The sequence below is a fragment of the Phoenix dactylifera genome, chromosome 2, assembly GCF_051530095.1.
Source record: "Phoenix dactylifera cultivar Ajwa chromosome 2, Ajwa_hap1_PhDact_Kaust_v1.1, whole genome shotgun sequence".
NCBI lineage: Eukaryota > Viridiplantae > Streptophyta > Magnoliopsida > Arecales > Arecaceae > Phoenix > Phoenix dactylifera.
In genome coordinates, this window is record NC_143191.1 from 44,353,312 (window position 1) to 44,371,358 (window position 18,047).

At 38.6% G+C, this 18,047-nt stretch overlaps 1 protein-coding gene across 3 annotated transcripts in view; it reads left to right on the forward strand.

Annotated features, from left to right (window-relative positions):
- The window catches only part of ABCC13 (multidrug resistance-associated protein 11), a 45,579-nt gene that overhangs the window by 2,565 nt on the left and 24,967 nt on the right, over positions 1-18,047 (forward strand). For 2 of the 3 annotated variants that reach the window (XM_008805482.5, XM_008805483.5), the window contains exons 6-11: positions 2,367-2,467; positions 6,957-7,029; positions 9,090-9,344; positions 13,375-13,444; positions 15,805-15,865; positions 17,818-17,905. In XM_008805482.5, coding sequence (XP_008803704.4) covers positions 2,367-2,467; positions 6,957-7,029; positions 9,090-9,344; positions 13,375-13,444; positions 15,805-15,865; positions 17,818-17,905 — 648 coding nt within the window. The remainder of the gene's footprint in view (positions 1-2,366; positions 2,468-6,956; positions 7,030-9,089; positions 9,345-13,374; positions 13,445-15,804; positions 15,866-17,817; positions 17,906-18,047) is intronic. The other variant, XM_088716561.2, reaches the window with a different exon arrangement.

An 18,047-nucleotide genomic window follows, 5' to 3' on the forward strand; every position in this document is an offset into this window, starting at 1 on the left:
ATATGCAATGGTATCCTTACGGGCTCTATCAGATGGCCTACCGTGGTTCCTATTTTATGTAGCATGTGTAAACTGGGACTCACCGGTGTATCGAAGACTAGCCTCTGCTTGTGTCTCATAAGCAGTACCATATTGTCCTTTACTCTCTCCATGGTTAGCAGATCCATCACCACCAGATCCTTTATCGCCACTACTCCAGGTCTCCTCGTCGACACTATTTATTAGGACCCTTTGTTTTTTTTTGGTTTGCTGGACAGCTACCTTCTTACCCTTCGTGTCTCTCTCTGCCTGATATGTCGCCCTCTTGACCGAGAAGACTGGATACGATAGTGTCCTCGTATGAGCATCTCTCGATCATGTCTTTGAAAGGGTGTCTCATACCAGTCATTTGGTGACTGGCTCCCCTCTGGCTGCGGTTGATCAATTGTTGGAGTGCGTGGAATATTGCGCCCAATCCATTGCTCTGGATTGACGCTAGCCTCACTAGCTATGAAGCCGATCGGTCGTGGAGGCGATTCTAGCTCGTCAAGCTCCGGCTCTTGCTACTGGCCCACAGGGCAGCCGACCATAAGATCATCGTCATCATCGTCGAAAGCCTTATATATTGGATCTGCTTACTTGAGCTCTGCTTTCTCCTGAATGCACTTTAGCCTCAATTGCAGATTGTAGTACATATATACAAGGTCGTTGAGGCGCTTCTGTGTCAAGCGGTTCCTCTACTTACTGTGTATGAGGGCGAAGGTGGACCAGTTGCACTCACAACCACTCAAAAAGACTGTCTGAAAAGGAATCCAGATAGCAATTCACTTAAGATTTTTTGCAGACACCCAAAATAAATTCACCATTATGTTGCAAAAAATAGATATTAGTACCATATTAGTAACCCTCTAACGCCAGTTGAATGTCCTCCTGATGCGTAACATACCTGAATTCATAGTTGTCTTACTCACGACAGCTGCTCACTGTCGAAAGCTGTTGCTATCTTCTCTAAATAATTTGGTCTGTGAACAAGAAGCGTGTTATATTATGTTAATAATAGAAGATGCCAGTAAATTTACACATACTACTAAAGTTAAGTTATCTCTTCTAGACATAGGGCTGCGACTTCTGGATCAGGCTCCATCTTATAAATGATATCGCAGAGCCGCTAGAAGTTTGTCATCCATACCAATTTTATGTTCGTTGTACTGGAATCGGGGGTTCAGATAGTATGCTGCACGTAGACGAGATCGTTTTAGTAAAATTATACAAGTACAACCATCAGTATAATTATTAATGTTCGTGCTTACCTGCTAGATTCAATTTTCTACCTATTTGGGCTCTCCACCGCCGCTCAATGATGTTGATGTACTCCTGGGCATGGGCTGGATCTGCCTCTATGATCTGAGCCTTTGCCCTCTCCATCATGTGATACAGGAAGCCTATCTGAGGGTACCTCTCGCTATCTACGGCCCGCATCACTTCATATAATGGTTTGATAGCCTTGACTATCGTAGTGGCTCGTTGCCAGAATGTCTGCCTCGTCACCAAGTCTTTCATTTTGCTCCCTTTAGTGTCAACCTGGGCATATCTACTTTTCTGCCATTCGGAACTGACAAACATCTAACGTAAAGCTCCTTTCTTTTCGAGAAGGCTATCAAGTCTCGTATGACTCATAACCTATATTATATATCAAGAATTTAGTGAGGGCCATGCACTTGCTGAGGTAGCAATTGTGATCTTTTTCATTCTTATTGTCGACTCATCCATTATGAAATAATGTTGCTATAACATGATTACTATGCTGATTCTTAATCTTCAAAATAGAATTATCTGACTTTTGTCTGTGTTTTACATTTCTTTTCCTCCAAGATGCTATATTTAGGGTGTTGCACTTGCTCAAGAATTTCATTCTTGCATCTTCCCTTATTTATTGGGTCTTCCGATGTTCTTTGAATAATTAAAATGAATGTGATTTGTTGCTTGAGGATCCCATCAAGACCAATATTGGTTGGCTTTAAGTTACTTATGCTATCTACAGTTGTGTTGAACACTAATATATTCGGTGTACCGTAATACACAACCTCAAAATAAGTTTATTTTTGTCCTTTGTTATATTAAATATTCATTCATTTGTTATATTGAATGTTAATCTGGGCATATACCTATTTTTTGTCCACGTTGTTGCTAGTGTTTTACCAGCATATATGAAATCAGATCTGTGATCTTTTTTAGGAAACATGTAGGTAGTAAAAGAAAACCATGAATCTGTATATAGTTTTATTAGACCTAGTGTAACTTTTCTAGAATAATCTTCTTAGGGAGAAGGTATTGGTTCCTTTAACTAATTTCTTGCTATATTACTTATTCAGAATTTCATGTGACAGGTTATAACATGTTTGAAAGAGAGTTCTTCTATTTTTGCTGAATTCATGTTTGGTCTCTTTGTCATTGTGGTAAAAGCAATGCATGCATCTAATGAAGAAAGGTACTGCCTGTTTATCTATTTGTTTCCTGCATTCCTTTATGTCTTATGTTGTGCTGCTGGTTTGATCACCAGATGGCATCAAATTTCTGCATTATAGTTTCCTGCTTTATGGAAGATGCTATTGCCCAGATGGGATGCTGCATCATATAGTTTATATAAAAAAATGTGAAGTTCATTGAATATGGAAATTTAGTTGCAAGTTCTGACAATTTATTTTATTAAATTCAATGCCTCTATGGTTTAAGTGGATGCTGAAATATCTTCTGTAAAAGCAATTGTACAACAAACAACGGCTATAAATAATGCAATATTTCCCGGGAAATCTTGAACTTACTCATGCAAAGCAATGCTTTTGACTAAGTGATTCTTGTCTCATAAATTGACCAGAACAACTCTTCAGAGCTTGATGTTGTCTGCTGAGTGTTGTGGTGTGTGACAATTGGCAAGCTACAGTAAAATATAATTTATATTCTTAGAAAAAGAAAGAGCACCAGTAATTTTTTTTTCTTTGATTCTGATTTAGTGATGAATATACATATTTGGATGTAAACTAGGGCGCACCCTCCTTTGTTCATTGACAACTTCATTTTCTTTGTTACTATCACCAATGCTTGGACCTGAAATACTTCACTTCTCACAGTAAATTTGAACTCTATTCTTTCAAGAGTTCTACTGCATGTCTGTTTTATATATTAATATTAAATATATATGTGAATCACTTTATTTCTTTATTTCAAGGACTCCAATTTCAGCTTAGTATTATGTCAATATATCAGAATCTGTAGGATGAGTTCAATAGAATTGTAAAATTCTATAATGAGGACTACAGAGAACAGCATATCTGGTAGAGAAAAGCAGTAATATTTTATTTTAGCATAAATTGTTGAAAATGAACAAGGGATGAAAGTACGACAAACAAACTAACTGATACAAGTCAATATCAATTTCTCAATATACATATAAATATTTTGCAGCATGCAGAGATTTGCAAGGATCCGATCTGAATCTTACTGCTTTGAGGTTGCACCGACGTCAGATCTTGGAATTTTGGAGAAAAACTTTCATTTTATAAATTATCTTCTCATCACAAATAAGAAAGTAAATGATACCCAAAAACTTGATAACATGACCCGATTATTTTATAATAGTCGGCATGGATCCAAGTTTTCGATAACCTTATCGGTTCAAATTCAGATTTTATATAGGATCTGATTTCTTTTTGGGTAGAACTCGGATTTAACTATGTTTGAGACCTAAAACCAATAGCTTGAATTCTGGAAATGAACTATATATATGGTATATGTATATATAGGAATATAAAGATAATTGGCTACATAATTTGTGTTATATTCCTTTTCTTCATATTTGAATTTACATCTTTTTCTAATGCATGCTCTTCTTAACTCTTACATGTTGCTATTTTAATTCCAAAATCCTAACCAAAATTTAGATTTGGATCATGTTTCAATCAAACTAAATATAATAGAATTTAAATCTATTTCAAAGTGATTAGATTTTTTCAAAACCAGCCATTTACATCTTATATCATGCTCCTTTTGTATTACAATCTGCCACAAACTATTGTGATAAGAGTCCTTTTAGCAAGGGAGGAAGAGTCATTCCAAACCGCCCGATTCGAGATACATCGAGCCGTACCGGCGGCGAATAGGGCGGTACTGGTGGCGGACTAGGATGGTTTCGACAATAAAATTGAGAAACTGACGAGGAGAAGAAGAGAGAAAAGGAAAGAGAGGAGAAGAGAGAGAGAGTGGAGGGAGGGAGAGGGAGGGAGAGGAAGAGAGAGGAGGGTGGTGGACATTCGGCGGAGGGCTATGGATGCCTGGAGAGCTGCGCGGAGGGGTGGAGGATTGGGTCTGCCTCTGGTTTTCTTGATTCATTCGAAGCAGGGGTTCTGGAGGGGGCCTTCTTTTTAATGTGTAAAATTTTAAGTCGGGGTCTGCCGACTTTACTTAAAATTTTTCAAATTAAAAAGAACCCCTTTTTGGGACCCCTGTTTCGAACGAAATAAGGAAGGCGGACCCCATTCTCCGCCCCTCCGAGTGGCTTCCCAGCCTCCGCCAGATGTCCACCACCCTTCCTCTCTCTTCCTCTTCCTCTCCCTCCTCCCTCTCTCTTTTTCTCGCTCCTGTTCACCCTCTCCCTCGCTCTCTCTGCCGTGTTGGGCTGCGCTTCGCCGATCTTCGTCTCTTTTCCTCCCTCCTCCCCTCTCTCTTTTCCTCTCTCCCATTTTCTCTCTCCTGTCCTTAGGGGTGCAAATGGGTCGTGTCGGACCGGGTCTTGAGTAGCCCCGACCCAACCCTGTTTTTTGTTTGGATCCTAATTTTGGATCCAGACCCAACCTAATAGAATATCGAGTCGGGTCCACAGCCACAATTTTTGACCTAATGGGTCATTCGAGTTGGGTCTATCCAACCCAAAAAATTTGGGCCCGGTTCGGATTTGTGTCGGGTCTGTTTGTTCAGGTCCGGCTCATCAATTAAAAAAAATAACTCGTTAAGTCCTAAAACCAATATGATCCACATAGACATCGCGTGCTTTTTCGCTCATGGCAACGGTCCATCATTAATTTCAAAAGGCCCACATGACCTCATGGGCCGATTCTCTAGTCTTTGTACATGGATCCTTTGACAGCTTCGACTCTCTCTGGGTATTGGATAACAACCTGCATTCTCTCATGAGCTCAAACACCTCCATGTCCATCAGAACTAAAATCGTATATACCTTCTTCGTTTAGCTATTTTGTCAAACATGCAGCAAGCGCCAAAAGCACTTGGATTTCCTCAAGTGCTCGGAGAGAAGGTTGGGGAATGGCGAGGTGCGTAGGTTCATGACCTCGACGACCTCTCTCACCTTGGCTTGCTTGCAGCGAGTGCTGAGACCGACGACACGGTGGGTGGTGGACAATCGATGACACATACTTCATCTACTCAAGTCGGTGAAAATTGGATCCTCTTTTAAATTTCTTACGAATCTTGTCTTGTCTTCTTGTGTTATTTTAGCCATGCTGGTAGATATTAAAGAATCTCTTCTGCTCTCTCTCGTTGTTGCTTTTCTTGATTCAAACCCATCTCCCATCCTCCACTTCCCTGCAACTTGTCCCAATATTCCTCCCTCCTTTGGCTCTGAATCCCAGACCCCAAATCGTGAGATGCCCTTAGCTGAATCCAATTCATTCCGCACTGCCAGATGGTCTCCTTTGAAATCTCGTCCCAAGATTTAATCCTGCTCGGATTCTCCTGCTGGCGGATGGGTTCTTTCCCTCTGTTGAGCTCCTTCGAGGGCCTCCCGTTGCCGGAGAAGATGTCGGGCCCAAATAACTTCAGTTGTTTGGTTTGCACCCCTATGGCCCACGAGCCCAAATAATTACCAAAAATTCAAATGGGTCGGGTCTAGATTCAGTAAACCCAGACCTGACCCAGAAAATAGAACGAGTCCAATTTTAGAACCCTTCCCGGCCCCACGGGTCCTCCAAAACGGGTCGGGTCGAGTTAGTTCACGGGTCAACCCGACCCATCCTCAGCCTTACCTGCCCTCTCTGCTGTTTAGTATGGGTCCGACAGGAATGACATGGGGGCGTACTGAATGGTGTTGCCGAACAACCAGTTTGGGACCTAGAACTGGCACAACGAAACTTGCATTTTAGTTTTAAAAATTGTTAACCCTCTTGGCTAGTCGTGCCACTAAAATCATGCACTAAATTGACCTAAAAAACTCAAATCAGAACTCGGATCTAATTGTTGATTGAGTTTGAATGTGAATTTGGAGCCTACTTATTTTGATAGATTTGAACGTGCATCCGAACATGATTTTTCTTATTGTGTTTGGATGTGGATACAGCATGGATCCAATTTGAATCCATCTCCTCTCTTTCTATCTCTCTCCCTCTCTCTCACTTTCACCCTCTCTCCTTTGTGTGTATCATCCTTTCTTTTACACAAAAGGAATTCACATAGTGATCATCAAAAAGAAAGTGCAATCTTGTTCCTTGATCTAGGTAGTCTTGAAGCTTGTCAGATGTAAAGCAACCTGGAAGAACCTAAAGTCATGTTTTGCATCTGAAATGAGTACAGAAGGGAGAAGGTATTACTCTCAAACAACCGAATTTTCACAAATCCTTGCATTAGAACCTCAAGAAGTTTGATCTCTATGTTTATTGCATGATGACTCATGCTTAACCATTTGTGAACTTGACATTTTGACATTTTCAACCCGAAAACCAGCCTGATCATTTTCATTTGTATAGAAATGCTTAATTAGAATCTTCTCAGAGGCGTGGCTGCAGTCTACCAACTAGTGGATTGATGAAATATTTTCATCTTTCGGTGGCTGATAAGGGCTCCAAATACTCTTCGCATTTCATTCACATCTATGCTCTCAAACTTATTGTGTTTATATATGGTTTAATACATTTTTCTATGAGTTTCATGGTGACTCCCCTAAGCTATGTCAAACTTCTGTGCACTCTCAGAGAATTTGATTCTATCGAAGATCCTCTTCTCCCACGTGATTCAGTGGCAAACAAAAATCACATTATAGATGCAGTAAGTTCTTTATGTTTTCTAATAGGTAAATGAAGAAATTGTTTTGTGGAGCATAGATTTCAAATAATGCTTGTTTGAGATAATACTTTATTTATATCTTAAGTTGATCATAATTTTGTCTTAATTTGATCCCGTATTCTGTATGGTAAAGGTCAGAGCCCTCAGTTAATGATGTTAGTGCTCTATTACTGATTGATTATACTATTACCCTTCCTTATTTGAATTTCCAGTTTTCTAGCATATATAATACATGCTGAAGTCTCCATTCCTTGTTTTTAGAAACCTGAATAGATCCATTGGATAATCGTGTCCTAAATCATGATTATCATATGATAAATATTTGAATGATATAAATCATCAGAATTCAGAACAACTCTCCTCTTTCTTCTGCATTTATACTCATATGCTTTAAAATCCTTCGAGATATCTGCTGTAATTATTTAACGTGTATATGCAGGTACGTGAGTTCTTTACTGTAATATGTTTTGTGGAATTTCACCGTTCTTGTGACCATGGTCTTCACTTGATGTGCATACGGGACCAGTTCCCTCACCTATTAGAAGATAAATAAAGGTTTTTTAGTATCTGGTGCTCATGCTAAGCCAGGGGTGGCTATAGTATGGCATTGTAGCACTAAGAGATGCAAAGGACGTGCTAAGATATGCTAGAAAAACACTTCTTCTACAACTCAACTTAACTTAACTAAGCCTTAATCCCAAACTAGGGGGGGTCGACTACATGAAATCATGAATTCTCCTCCTCCATTCTTCTATGTTTAGAGCTACATTTTCTAAAAGATGTAGCGATATTAAGTCCTTCCTTACGACTTCATCCTATGTCATTTTCGGTCTACCTCTACCCCTCTCTTCTTCTACAGTATAAATAACTCCTTTATACCGGTGCAGCCATTAGCCTAAATTATATGTGTCCAAACTATCTAAGTCGTCCTTCTCTCAATTTATCCTTAATTGGTGCTAGCTCTACCTCTTAGCAAATGACTTCGTTTCTCATCTTATCTTTTCTTGTATCACCACAAATCCATCTCAACATTCTCATTTCAGCCACACTTGTCCTATGCACATGTTGTTTTACAACTATCCAATATTTTGTACCATAAAGCATAGCTAGTTGTATGGCTTTTGTTCTATAAAGTTTTTCCTTCAACTTGGCAGGTAATTTTTTTATTACTTTTTAGTGACAAATCTTATGTTTTGAACTTTGAAATATTGTTTGAAACTAATCTTGCAAGTTTATTTTGTTCAAACATGCATTTTGTTGCCAAAAAACGTAATGATCATTGAATTATGCATATATTAGTAGAGCTATTTAACCACTTTCTGAGTTTTGTATTTAAAAGATGCATGAAGAGAATTGGCCCAGATTTGTCATTGTTATCACCGTCTGTATGGTTCTTAAGCTTGTAAAGAACCTCCAATGACAGCATCAACAAATCTCAAATCTATGATGGTTTATGAATCATAGACACAAACATGCAGGCAAAACACAATACACATTGCTAATATGTCAAATCAAGTTAAAATGGGATGTTATAGGGCAAAGATATGACAATAAAATACATAAACACTGACATCCACAATAAATCATAATGAGTTGTCACAATAACCTAGTCCATACTTCATCCAATAACACTGACATCCAAAAACTTCACATGTTGTCACCATTCAGATTCAATTACAGTCGCATCAACATTACAAAGTCTAAAATTGACCATCGATCATGTAAAGGTCAACATTCACTTAAAAAAAAATTCCATTCATTTATGGAGGCATCTAGGAAGTATCCTAAGTATATCCAAGAATTATGTGAAGCCTTTTTTTAAAAAAATTCTTGTATAATAGGATATTAAAATAACTATTATAAATGCACTCTATTTAACAAGTATCATTTTTGATATTGTATCGGATATGGACATGACATACAATTTTTAAATAGCAACTTGGAACTTGTATACATCTATGTATGCATGTATGCTGTTTAGTGTCTTTTGTGCTCATAAGGTAATCTTGATTTGGTGAATTGTTTTATATTCTCTCATGTAGGATTGGAAATTCAGTAGCTGCTTTGACCTTGTGACATTCAAGTTTGTCAATTTGATGATGGATCTTGGTGTGACAAAACAACTTGACTTTAAAGATCTAGTTGAATTGCCTTGTGATCTTATGCCTTCTTCATGTCATCATACATTAATGAGGGGCTGGGTAGCTGAACAGAATAAGCATAACTCTAACCCATCTCTGTTCAGAGCTATGTGTTATGCATATGGGTGGCCATATTTGCGGTTAGGTCTATTGAAGGTACTTCTTCCTCTTATTATCACTTCCCATATCATCAGGATATGATAACTTTTATAGAATTTTTGTACTTTTGATGATAACTTTTCTTTTTCAACATCTATGAGTACAGATGCTTGTATTTGATATGTGGCCTCTTGCCTTTCATCGAGTGGATAATTGTTGGCATAATATTTCTCCTGTATTATTTTAGTCTAGAATATCTGATATTGCTGGACTCTTTGGATTTATCGTACATAGCTTGTGAACAGTGTATTCACTTAATTTGTGGCTGTCTTTATGGATCTTATGCTGTCATTTGTTAGCATATAGCATCCCAAACCATTGAATATTCTGATGCACTTAATCCAGGCTCTTACCAAGACTTATTAAGTTGTTCTTCTTCTAAGAACTCTCTACCTGGATCAGAGCTACCCTCATTATAAGTACCTCATAGAACTTTTGTCAAAAATGACATAATCATATCGAACAATTATTTGTCATTTTATTTTCTATTATGGCTACTCTGTTTTCAAGCTTTCTATGTACTTCTTCATGATCAGCTTTGTTGGTTTAGTACAAATCTTCCTCAGCATCCTTAAATCTGCTATTTACGCATATCTTACTCAATACCTAGAAGCTTATTGTAGCTGATTCCTTGTGACTTCCATCTTGATAACATTTTAGAACTTCATCTAGATTTCATGCACCCTTTCATGAATAAATCTTCAGAAAACATCCTCATTTATCTCTTTCTATATTATGTAAATTCCACTCTACGGTTTGCCGTACTGGCCCGAACCGGGCGTACCATACTGTACTGGTTTGGTACCGGTATTTGGTACGGCAGGAGTACCGGTATCTGATACGGAAGGCGTACTGAAACATCCTTATTTATCTCTTTCTATATTATGTAAATTTCAGTCCATGGTTTGCTGTACTGGCCTGAATCAGACAGTACAAAGCGTACCATACCATACTAGTTTGGTACCGGTACTTGGTACGGAAGGCGTATCGACACTTGGTATGTCAAAAAGACAACATACTGTACCGTACCAACCAAGGAACGTTGTACCGGTACCGATAGGCGTACTGGTCGCCTATCGGACCGGTACGGTTCCGGCTCGGACTGGTTTAAATCGGTACCGAACCGGCCAGCTCTTTCCCGCGGAAGCGGGTGCGCCTAATCGGAGCCGGGGAGGAAGAAGAGAAGGAGAGAGCGAGCAGGGGAGGGAGGGAGGAGAGGCCTCCGCCGCTCGCGGAGGGCCTCGAGGGAGTGGCGGAGGCTGAGGGGGGGGGGGGGGGGGCGGTAGAGCCCGCGGGGGTGCGGTGGAGGCCGAGGCTGTGGCCGCGTTCCCTGTTTCTTTCGAAACAGGGGACGCCGCCGCGAAAAAAAATTTAGAATTTTTAAGTGAAGTCGGCAAATCGCTTGCTGACTTCACTTAAAAATTTTCAAATTTTTTAATTTTGGGATTTTTAAGTGAAGTCGGCAAACAATTTGCCGACTTCACTTAAAAATTCCCAAATTAAAAAACCACGGCCGCGGCCTCGGCCTTTGCCCCGCCCCCGTAGGCTCCCCCAGCCCCCCGTGGGTCCGCCGCCCCCCTTCGGCCTCCGCCGGCCCCCCACGGTCCTCCGCGGGCGGCGGAGGCCTCTTCTTCTCCCTCCCCCCCCCCGCTCGCTCTCTTCTTCTCTTCTTCTTCCCCCGGCTCTGGCTGGGTTCGGCATCTACGGGCCCTGTACCGGTTTCCATGGCTCCGCCATACCTGTCAGGGCTCGGACTGATATGGTACGTGCTGAACCGGCCAGTACGGGCCGGTTCAGCATACCTTGGTACCAACGCAATGCTACTCTATGGCGCCGGTACGAGGTCTGATATTGAGACAACAAACCCTGTTCCAGTCAAAGTTTTTTTATATATTTTTAAAACTAGCTAATATGCTTCTTTGGTCTTTGATTTTAATGCATCTCTTGATTGCCAATGAAGCATCATGGTTAAATATATTCCTCTTAATGCAGCAATCAACTTTACTTCTGTTCAATTCAACTAAATCTTAGAAATTTGCATCTGCGTAATGTTTTCCAGAGTTGGAGTTTTCTTCATCCAGACATTAACCAAGTGTACTGGCATTAGGCACAAGCATAGACATGCAGTTGCTCCTATTAGCAGAAGGATTGTTGAAAGGAGAATGGACAGCTATAGTAATGTGCATAAAGATAGAAAGCCTTTAATAGATGGCTGTTATTAAGGCAAAATAATGTTGCTTTGCAAGGTGATGAAGCCTTTGAAACATATTAGCTAAAGCAATGTGAGTCCACGATTATTGATTTTATAGCTTTTTAGTCAGCACTGACTTTTGCTTGAAATCTCAGACTCACAATCAATTTAATATTTTATTAAAGAATATAGAAAATTTTGATAATGCTAGTTATATTCCTCTCATTTTTTACAAATCTAAAACTCCAGAACTCAGATGATACTTAAAGATTCTTGCGTAAACTTTTCTAACCCATTAATTGGCATAACTATAATTATGAGGCCAAGAAGAAGATTATTTAACCCCAACATCCTATTCCTCATGAATGCCATGAATGCCCTTGATATTTTTTAACTTCAATATTCTGAAAAAAAAGCTTTCCATGCTATGGCAGGTCATTAATGTCTCCTGCAAATATCAGAGAGGAGGGAAAATAGAAGAGGATGGATCATATATGGACCTTAAGAAATTGCATATCCTTCTCTTTCTCATTTTTAATTGTTCCCTTCATATTTGTCATATTATCTTGAATGAGGGAGACTGAGATGAGGCAAAAGATGGTACAAAATCAGTGGTGGGGGCTATTTTCATGTAATTTCACTTGGTGTTTTGGTAGTTGAGATTGCTTTGAACTTTGAACTTGAAGCATAAGTTTCTAAGTTTGCACAAATTTATACTTTTCTATTCTTTTGTGTTGGTTGGGTGGGTGGGGGGGGGGAGGGTGGTGGTGGTTTTCCCTGTTCCACTAATGCCATGGCCCTTGTGTCTCTGTCAGAAGTTGAACTAATGATAATTTCTGAGAAAGAGGTCCGAGTCCAGCTTATAGTTGCCTGGAACTTTATTTATTAAAAGTATCATTTTTTATTATGTTTAATTAAAATTCCTGACTGGAAAAAATATCAATGCTTTTATTTGTCTATGAAATGCAAGACATCTTACTAATTGAGTATTGGCACGAGGCACTCACTTCACTGTGTTTGAGTAAATATTTTCAAGTTTTGGTGATGCTTTCACCAACTTAAACACAATTTGGCACATTTCTGCTCTTCATGTATCGTGTAAATTTATTGTCTTCTTTGAATTGAATCTTTTCCTTAAGCTCATGAACCCCCTTGAAATCCAAAGTGATCTTGTGTTAATTTGTTATCAATATAATGGAGCACAAGCAACTCAATCATAGTATGCACCACTAGGCCTAATAACCTCCATTCTAGACATGCGCACTCAGACAATATCATGCTTAACTTTGATTCGAACATTTTATTATATACGATCAGCTCTTCATGCAACCTGTTACTTGCAACCATAAAAATCATGACATAAGAATAATTAACTATCTAGAGTATATTTATGTTTCATCAATTGAATAGAACACTTTATTATCATGGGGTACCAATCCTATTAAGATTTGTCAACCAAGTTAACTTTGACTAGATAATTATAATTAAATACATGTGTAACAATCAAAGTTTGTCATAAATCATAAAGATTTTAATTGTAGATTGCTTGGTCACAACTGCCCATAATTTATACAAACTAATAATGAAATGTTGATTCCCTCAACAAACTGACACCAAATTGTTGGGATATGGCTGGATTGTTATGGTTATTATTATGATGTTCTCAACATTTTGAAAAGATAAATAGAGGAAAATTCTCTGTAAACTTGTTTTCAATAGGTTTCCAAGTTCCAACTTCCTTCACTGATGCCCTTACTAAACATTGAATATTGAATTCTCTGATAATCTGATTCCTTGAGTTACATACTAAGTGGTGGATCTTTTAAATCCTTGCAGGCAATAAATGATTGTGTTGGCTTTATTTCGCCACTGCTCCTTAATAAGCTGATCAAGTTTCTTCAACAAGGTGTTGATTCACATCAAACTTATGCATTTCTCAACCTACGTGTTTTTTATGACCTATGTTCATCTAATTAATGGAATTTTTTAGTGCCATATTTCCTTATTGCTTGATAGCTTCCCATCTTAGTGGTGTTATATTAGGTATAATATTGTCAAAATCTTTTCTAAGACATTTGGTTATGTGAAGTAATTTTAGTTTTGCTTTTGCTAATTTACGAAATGTGCTGCTTTAGCATCGCAGAAATGAATAGTTGAAATCAAAGATCTATCAGTAGGACCAAGATAATGTATGCACTTTGGATAAATTGTTTATTAACATATGAGAGACAAATTGATCTATTAAAAAATGAGATATACATGTATAAGATGTATGACCAAGGATTGTTGTGCAGATATTGGGGCCTATACAGGTTGCTCGGCTGCATAGTTCGGTAACGCCCCCATGCCGTTCCATGCTGGGCCTGTATCGACATAGTAGAGAAGGTGGGAGAGAGGGAGAATGGGAGAAAAGAAAAGAGAGGGGGAGGGAGGGAGAGGAAGGGAGGGTGATAGGGGCGGCCTGACACGACAGAGAGGGTGAGGGAGAATGGGAGAGAGTTAAAGAGAGAGAGGGGAAGGGAGGGAGAGGAGGAAGGGCGGGGAGAGAGACATAGGGTGGTGGACGGCTGGTGGAGGGTCACGGAGGGCTGGGGAGGATTGTAAAGGGGTGAAGGAGGGGCTTCGCGCTCCTATTTCCTTATTTCTAACGAAACAGGGGTCTCAAAGGGGAGATCCTTTTTATTTCAAAAAAAATTAAGTGAAGTTGGCAAGGGGGTTGCTGACTTTTCTTAAATTTTTTGAAATTAAAAAGGGCCCTCCTCCGGGATCCTTGTTTCGAACGAAACAGGAAAATCGGAGAGCAGATCCCCTCCTCTGCTCCTCCCCAGTCCTCCGTGGCCCTCCGCAGGCCGTTCACCACCCTCCTCTCTTCCTCGCTCTTCCTCTCCCTCCCTCCCCCCCCTCTCTCTTTTTCTTTTTTTCCTTCTCCCTGTCCCCCTCCGTCGGTTTCTTGATTTGATTTTGCTGGAACCGTCTCGGTTCGCTGCCGATACGGCTCGGTACGCTTGAACCAGGCAAAGTTGCCCGCATACATGTATGAGATTCATGTATAAGATATATGACAAATTGATCTATGAAAAAAATGAGATATACATCTATAAGATACATATTTACACCTTTTAGATATGTGACATTTGCTTGCAGGTTCGGGATAGTCTCAAATTAAGATTTTGCTGGACAAAAAATGGAACACCTATTTGCTGTGGGATTTGGGAAGTAATGAACAATTTGTACCCTAGAATCTAGATAGTTAGTGGTTAAGGGAAAGAGCATAAAGAATGAAGTAATAATGGAATACACGACAACAAAGAATAGTGGAGACAATCTTGCAACTCTACAAGTTCAATAACAGAAGTCTAGGAGAGGATGGAGTGGAATGATAACAACAAAAAATTGGTTGTTTTAGTAGCATATGTTGTGGAAGCATGAAGAGTTAAAGATCATTATTTGAAATTGGAAGTAATGTGAGCTTGCTATGGGTCTAAAGTGGATTGTGAGGGGGCAGAAGAGGAATAGGACATAGAGAACTTGTATGATAGCATTGATGGTGGTGGTGTGCTAGATAGTCTGTCTAGAAAGAAGTAGAACATGGGGATGGGGGTGTGTGCTGGCCCCTCTACACACACACACACAAAAGAAAAAGGAAGAAACTCCTGCATGGCTTCCCTTGTTTCCATATTTCTAGATATTAAGATCCTGGTGCATCATTTAGGACTGATGCTATACATAACCAGATTGGTTTTTCTCACAAAGGCAGCATAGGCGATAGATCTGTTGTCTGCCCAGACACTGATGTGTGCATGGCTAAAAATAATAGCAATGCAGGAAACAGTTATCCTGTATTCTGAAAAGCAATGATCCAATAAATGCCAGTGAATGTGAGTATAACTTGCATACACATTTATGCAATAAAGAATAAAAGACAAGCATGCAATATATATAATTACAGTACAAATGTATATAACCTAATGGCCTAATGGATTTTGATTTGATCAAATATAGGCATAAAGAACTCCAAACTGACTTAAAAGCTTAAGATCAATGCCAAAAAAGTCCCCATGATGAATCTTTATACCATCACACCCTGTTCTACAAGTTAGCGATCTCTTTTATGGTTACAGCAGAACCTTTAATATTACACCAAAACCTCTTATAATAAATATTGTATTTTCCCTTACAGTTTCTTGAACCATTTAATTATCTTTAATGCTCTTTGGGAATTAAACTAACAGTGACACTTTGATACTTGTTGCTCCATCCTCTCAGGTTCTGGAGATGTGGATGGATATTTTCTAGCTCTTTCCCTGGGTTTTACATCCATCTTGAAGTATGTATTGAAATAAACTACCATGTTTTATTTTGCTTATATATTATATTTTCTGCTGTTAGTTCATCTGCAGTGCCAAGTGCAACTGAACCAAGTTCTTGTACAGTTCAAAGTTCATTTTGTGCACAATTTATAAAGAAGCATGGACATGGCTATAGGATATAGATAGAAGACATTGTATAGACACATTTTGACTTTGATATGATTAGTCCTGAAAAAGAAAAGGCTATATATAGAGCTGGAGGTAACACAATAAAAATATTTTTATGCTTACGAGTATAATATGAAAAATTTTAATTAATTAGAAATCCTAGAATTGTCAGTTGTAATGATCATTAATAGTTTTTCGAGCACATGAGTGAGTGACATCAATCAATCTAGAAAACATGGTCTGCTATACCGCTCAGTACGGGGTGCACCATACCGTACCGGGAGAAAACCGATACAAAATTCAACTTCAAGTCGGTATAAAGCCCCCGTTTGGACCGAGGTCCATATTAGCCTGTACCGAAGCTTACCGACCTGTATCGAGGCATACTAAGATAAAATTTGAGAAAAATGGCTAGAGGACTATTTCAGTACAGGATGCGTACTATATCATATTGTGCTGAACCGATAAGGTATCGATACATACTTGATGCTGAGATTACGAACCTTGCTAGAAAAGATATTGGAAGTGGAGGGTATTTGCCCGTTGTGTCACTTGAGGAGGTGCAAGAGAACAATTGTCTTCCTCTGCCACCATTGCTGTATCCTGCTGCCACTGGTTTCCTCCTCTATTGCTCCCTTCGCCTCTGGCTTTCTTTCCCTCTTCCTCGCTTGATGAAGTTGCACTGAGGAAAGCAACTAGGAAAAGGGTTTTTGTTGGTTATTGGATTCCACTGTTGAACCCAGGGAACTTGCTCTAGCTGGCATATCAGGCCACTTGATCAAAATATATCTGGTTTGTATAATCTGAACGAAACTGTTTTAAAACGATTAGGTCCTTGCAAAGTATAGGTTACAGGTACTGGCTTAAGTTGCCTAGCTCCTTGGCATATTCATAACTGCCATGTTCTTGTCCGACACATAATGGATATTGTTATGACTTCTCTAACAAGGCTCTTAAGTTTTGAAATGCACCATGGAGTGAAAAGGATCCAAACTATTGTACCGAAAAAAAAAAAAAAAACAAACTGTAGGTTTCATGTCAATTGAAACTCAAGGTGTCCAATATTTAAGGTAATACTGATTTAGCCAAAAAAAAAAGCAAAATTTAAAGATGAGGGCACTTAGAGTTGGATCAGAAGTGAGAACAACTTTCAATATTCAAAAAATTACAACCTTTTGTTTCATCAAGATGCACTACTATTGAACTTATGGATATGTTAGTGTTGATTCTTATTGTCACATGAATTTCCAATTTTGAGATATTTACTTTCTTATGAGGAGACTTTGCTACCATTTAGGAGTCATATATTAGCTAAAAGATTTAGTAATCTTAATTTTAATGGTGTTTAAAGATATTATTTTGTGATCAAAGGTTTGATTTGTTTATAAGATCATGGACTTCTTATTGTGTAAACTTGGAAAATACATGCCTAATAACTGGTTTGAAGGACCCAAAAATTGAATGGAGAAGTAGATTCTTTTTCAAAAAATATGGCTCCTATGTGGGTTGTTGGGGAGGCACTGACAACTCAAATATTTATTGGAAGAATAAATATTCTTCTTCTAGTCCTTGACTCCTTATTCTTGCTTAACTAGAGAGCAAGAATGCCTCTAGTTATCCTTCTTTATCTCTTGATTTACTTCTTAATCTTGAAAAGTTTATATAGTATTATTATTCAGTTATCTTGGATTGGACATTTGAATTTTATATTTTCTGAAGTGAAATGCTTCATAGTAGATTTCTTGATTAGATCTTCCTACAATGTCTTACACTGTTGTGATAACATCTTGTTATAGTGCAGATCCTTTCTAGACACACAATATACTTTTCGTCTTGGGAAATTGAAGTTGATGTTGCGATCAAGCATAATGATAATACTGTATCGCAAGGTAAAGAAAACTTGTTTCATACATCTTGTTACTTGAAAACATGTATTAATCTTGTATCTGTATGGAGTAATTAATTTTTTTCCTATCTCTCTTTTAATATGATATTATGCAGAGAAAATTTCTATCCTTCATAATTCAAGCA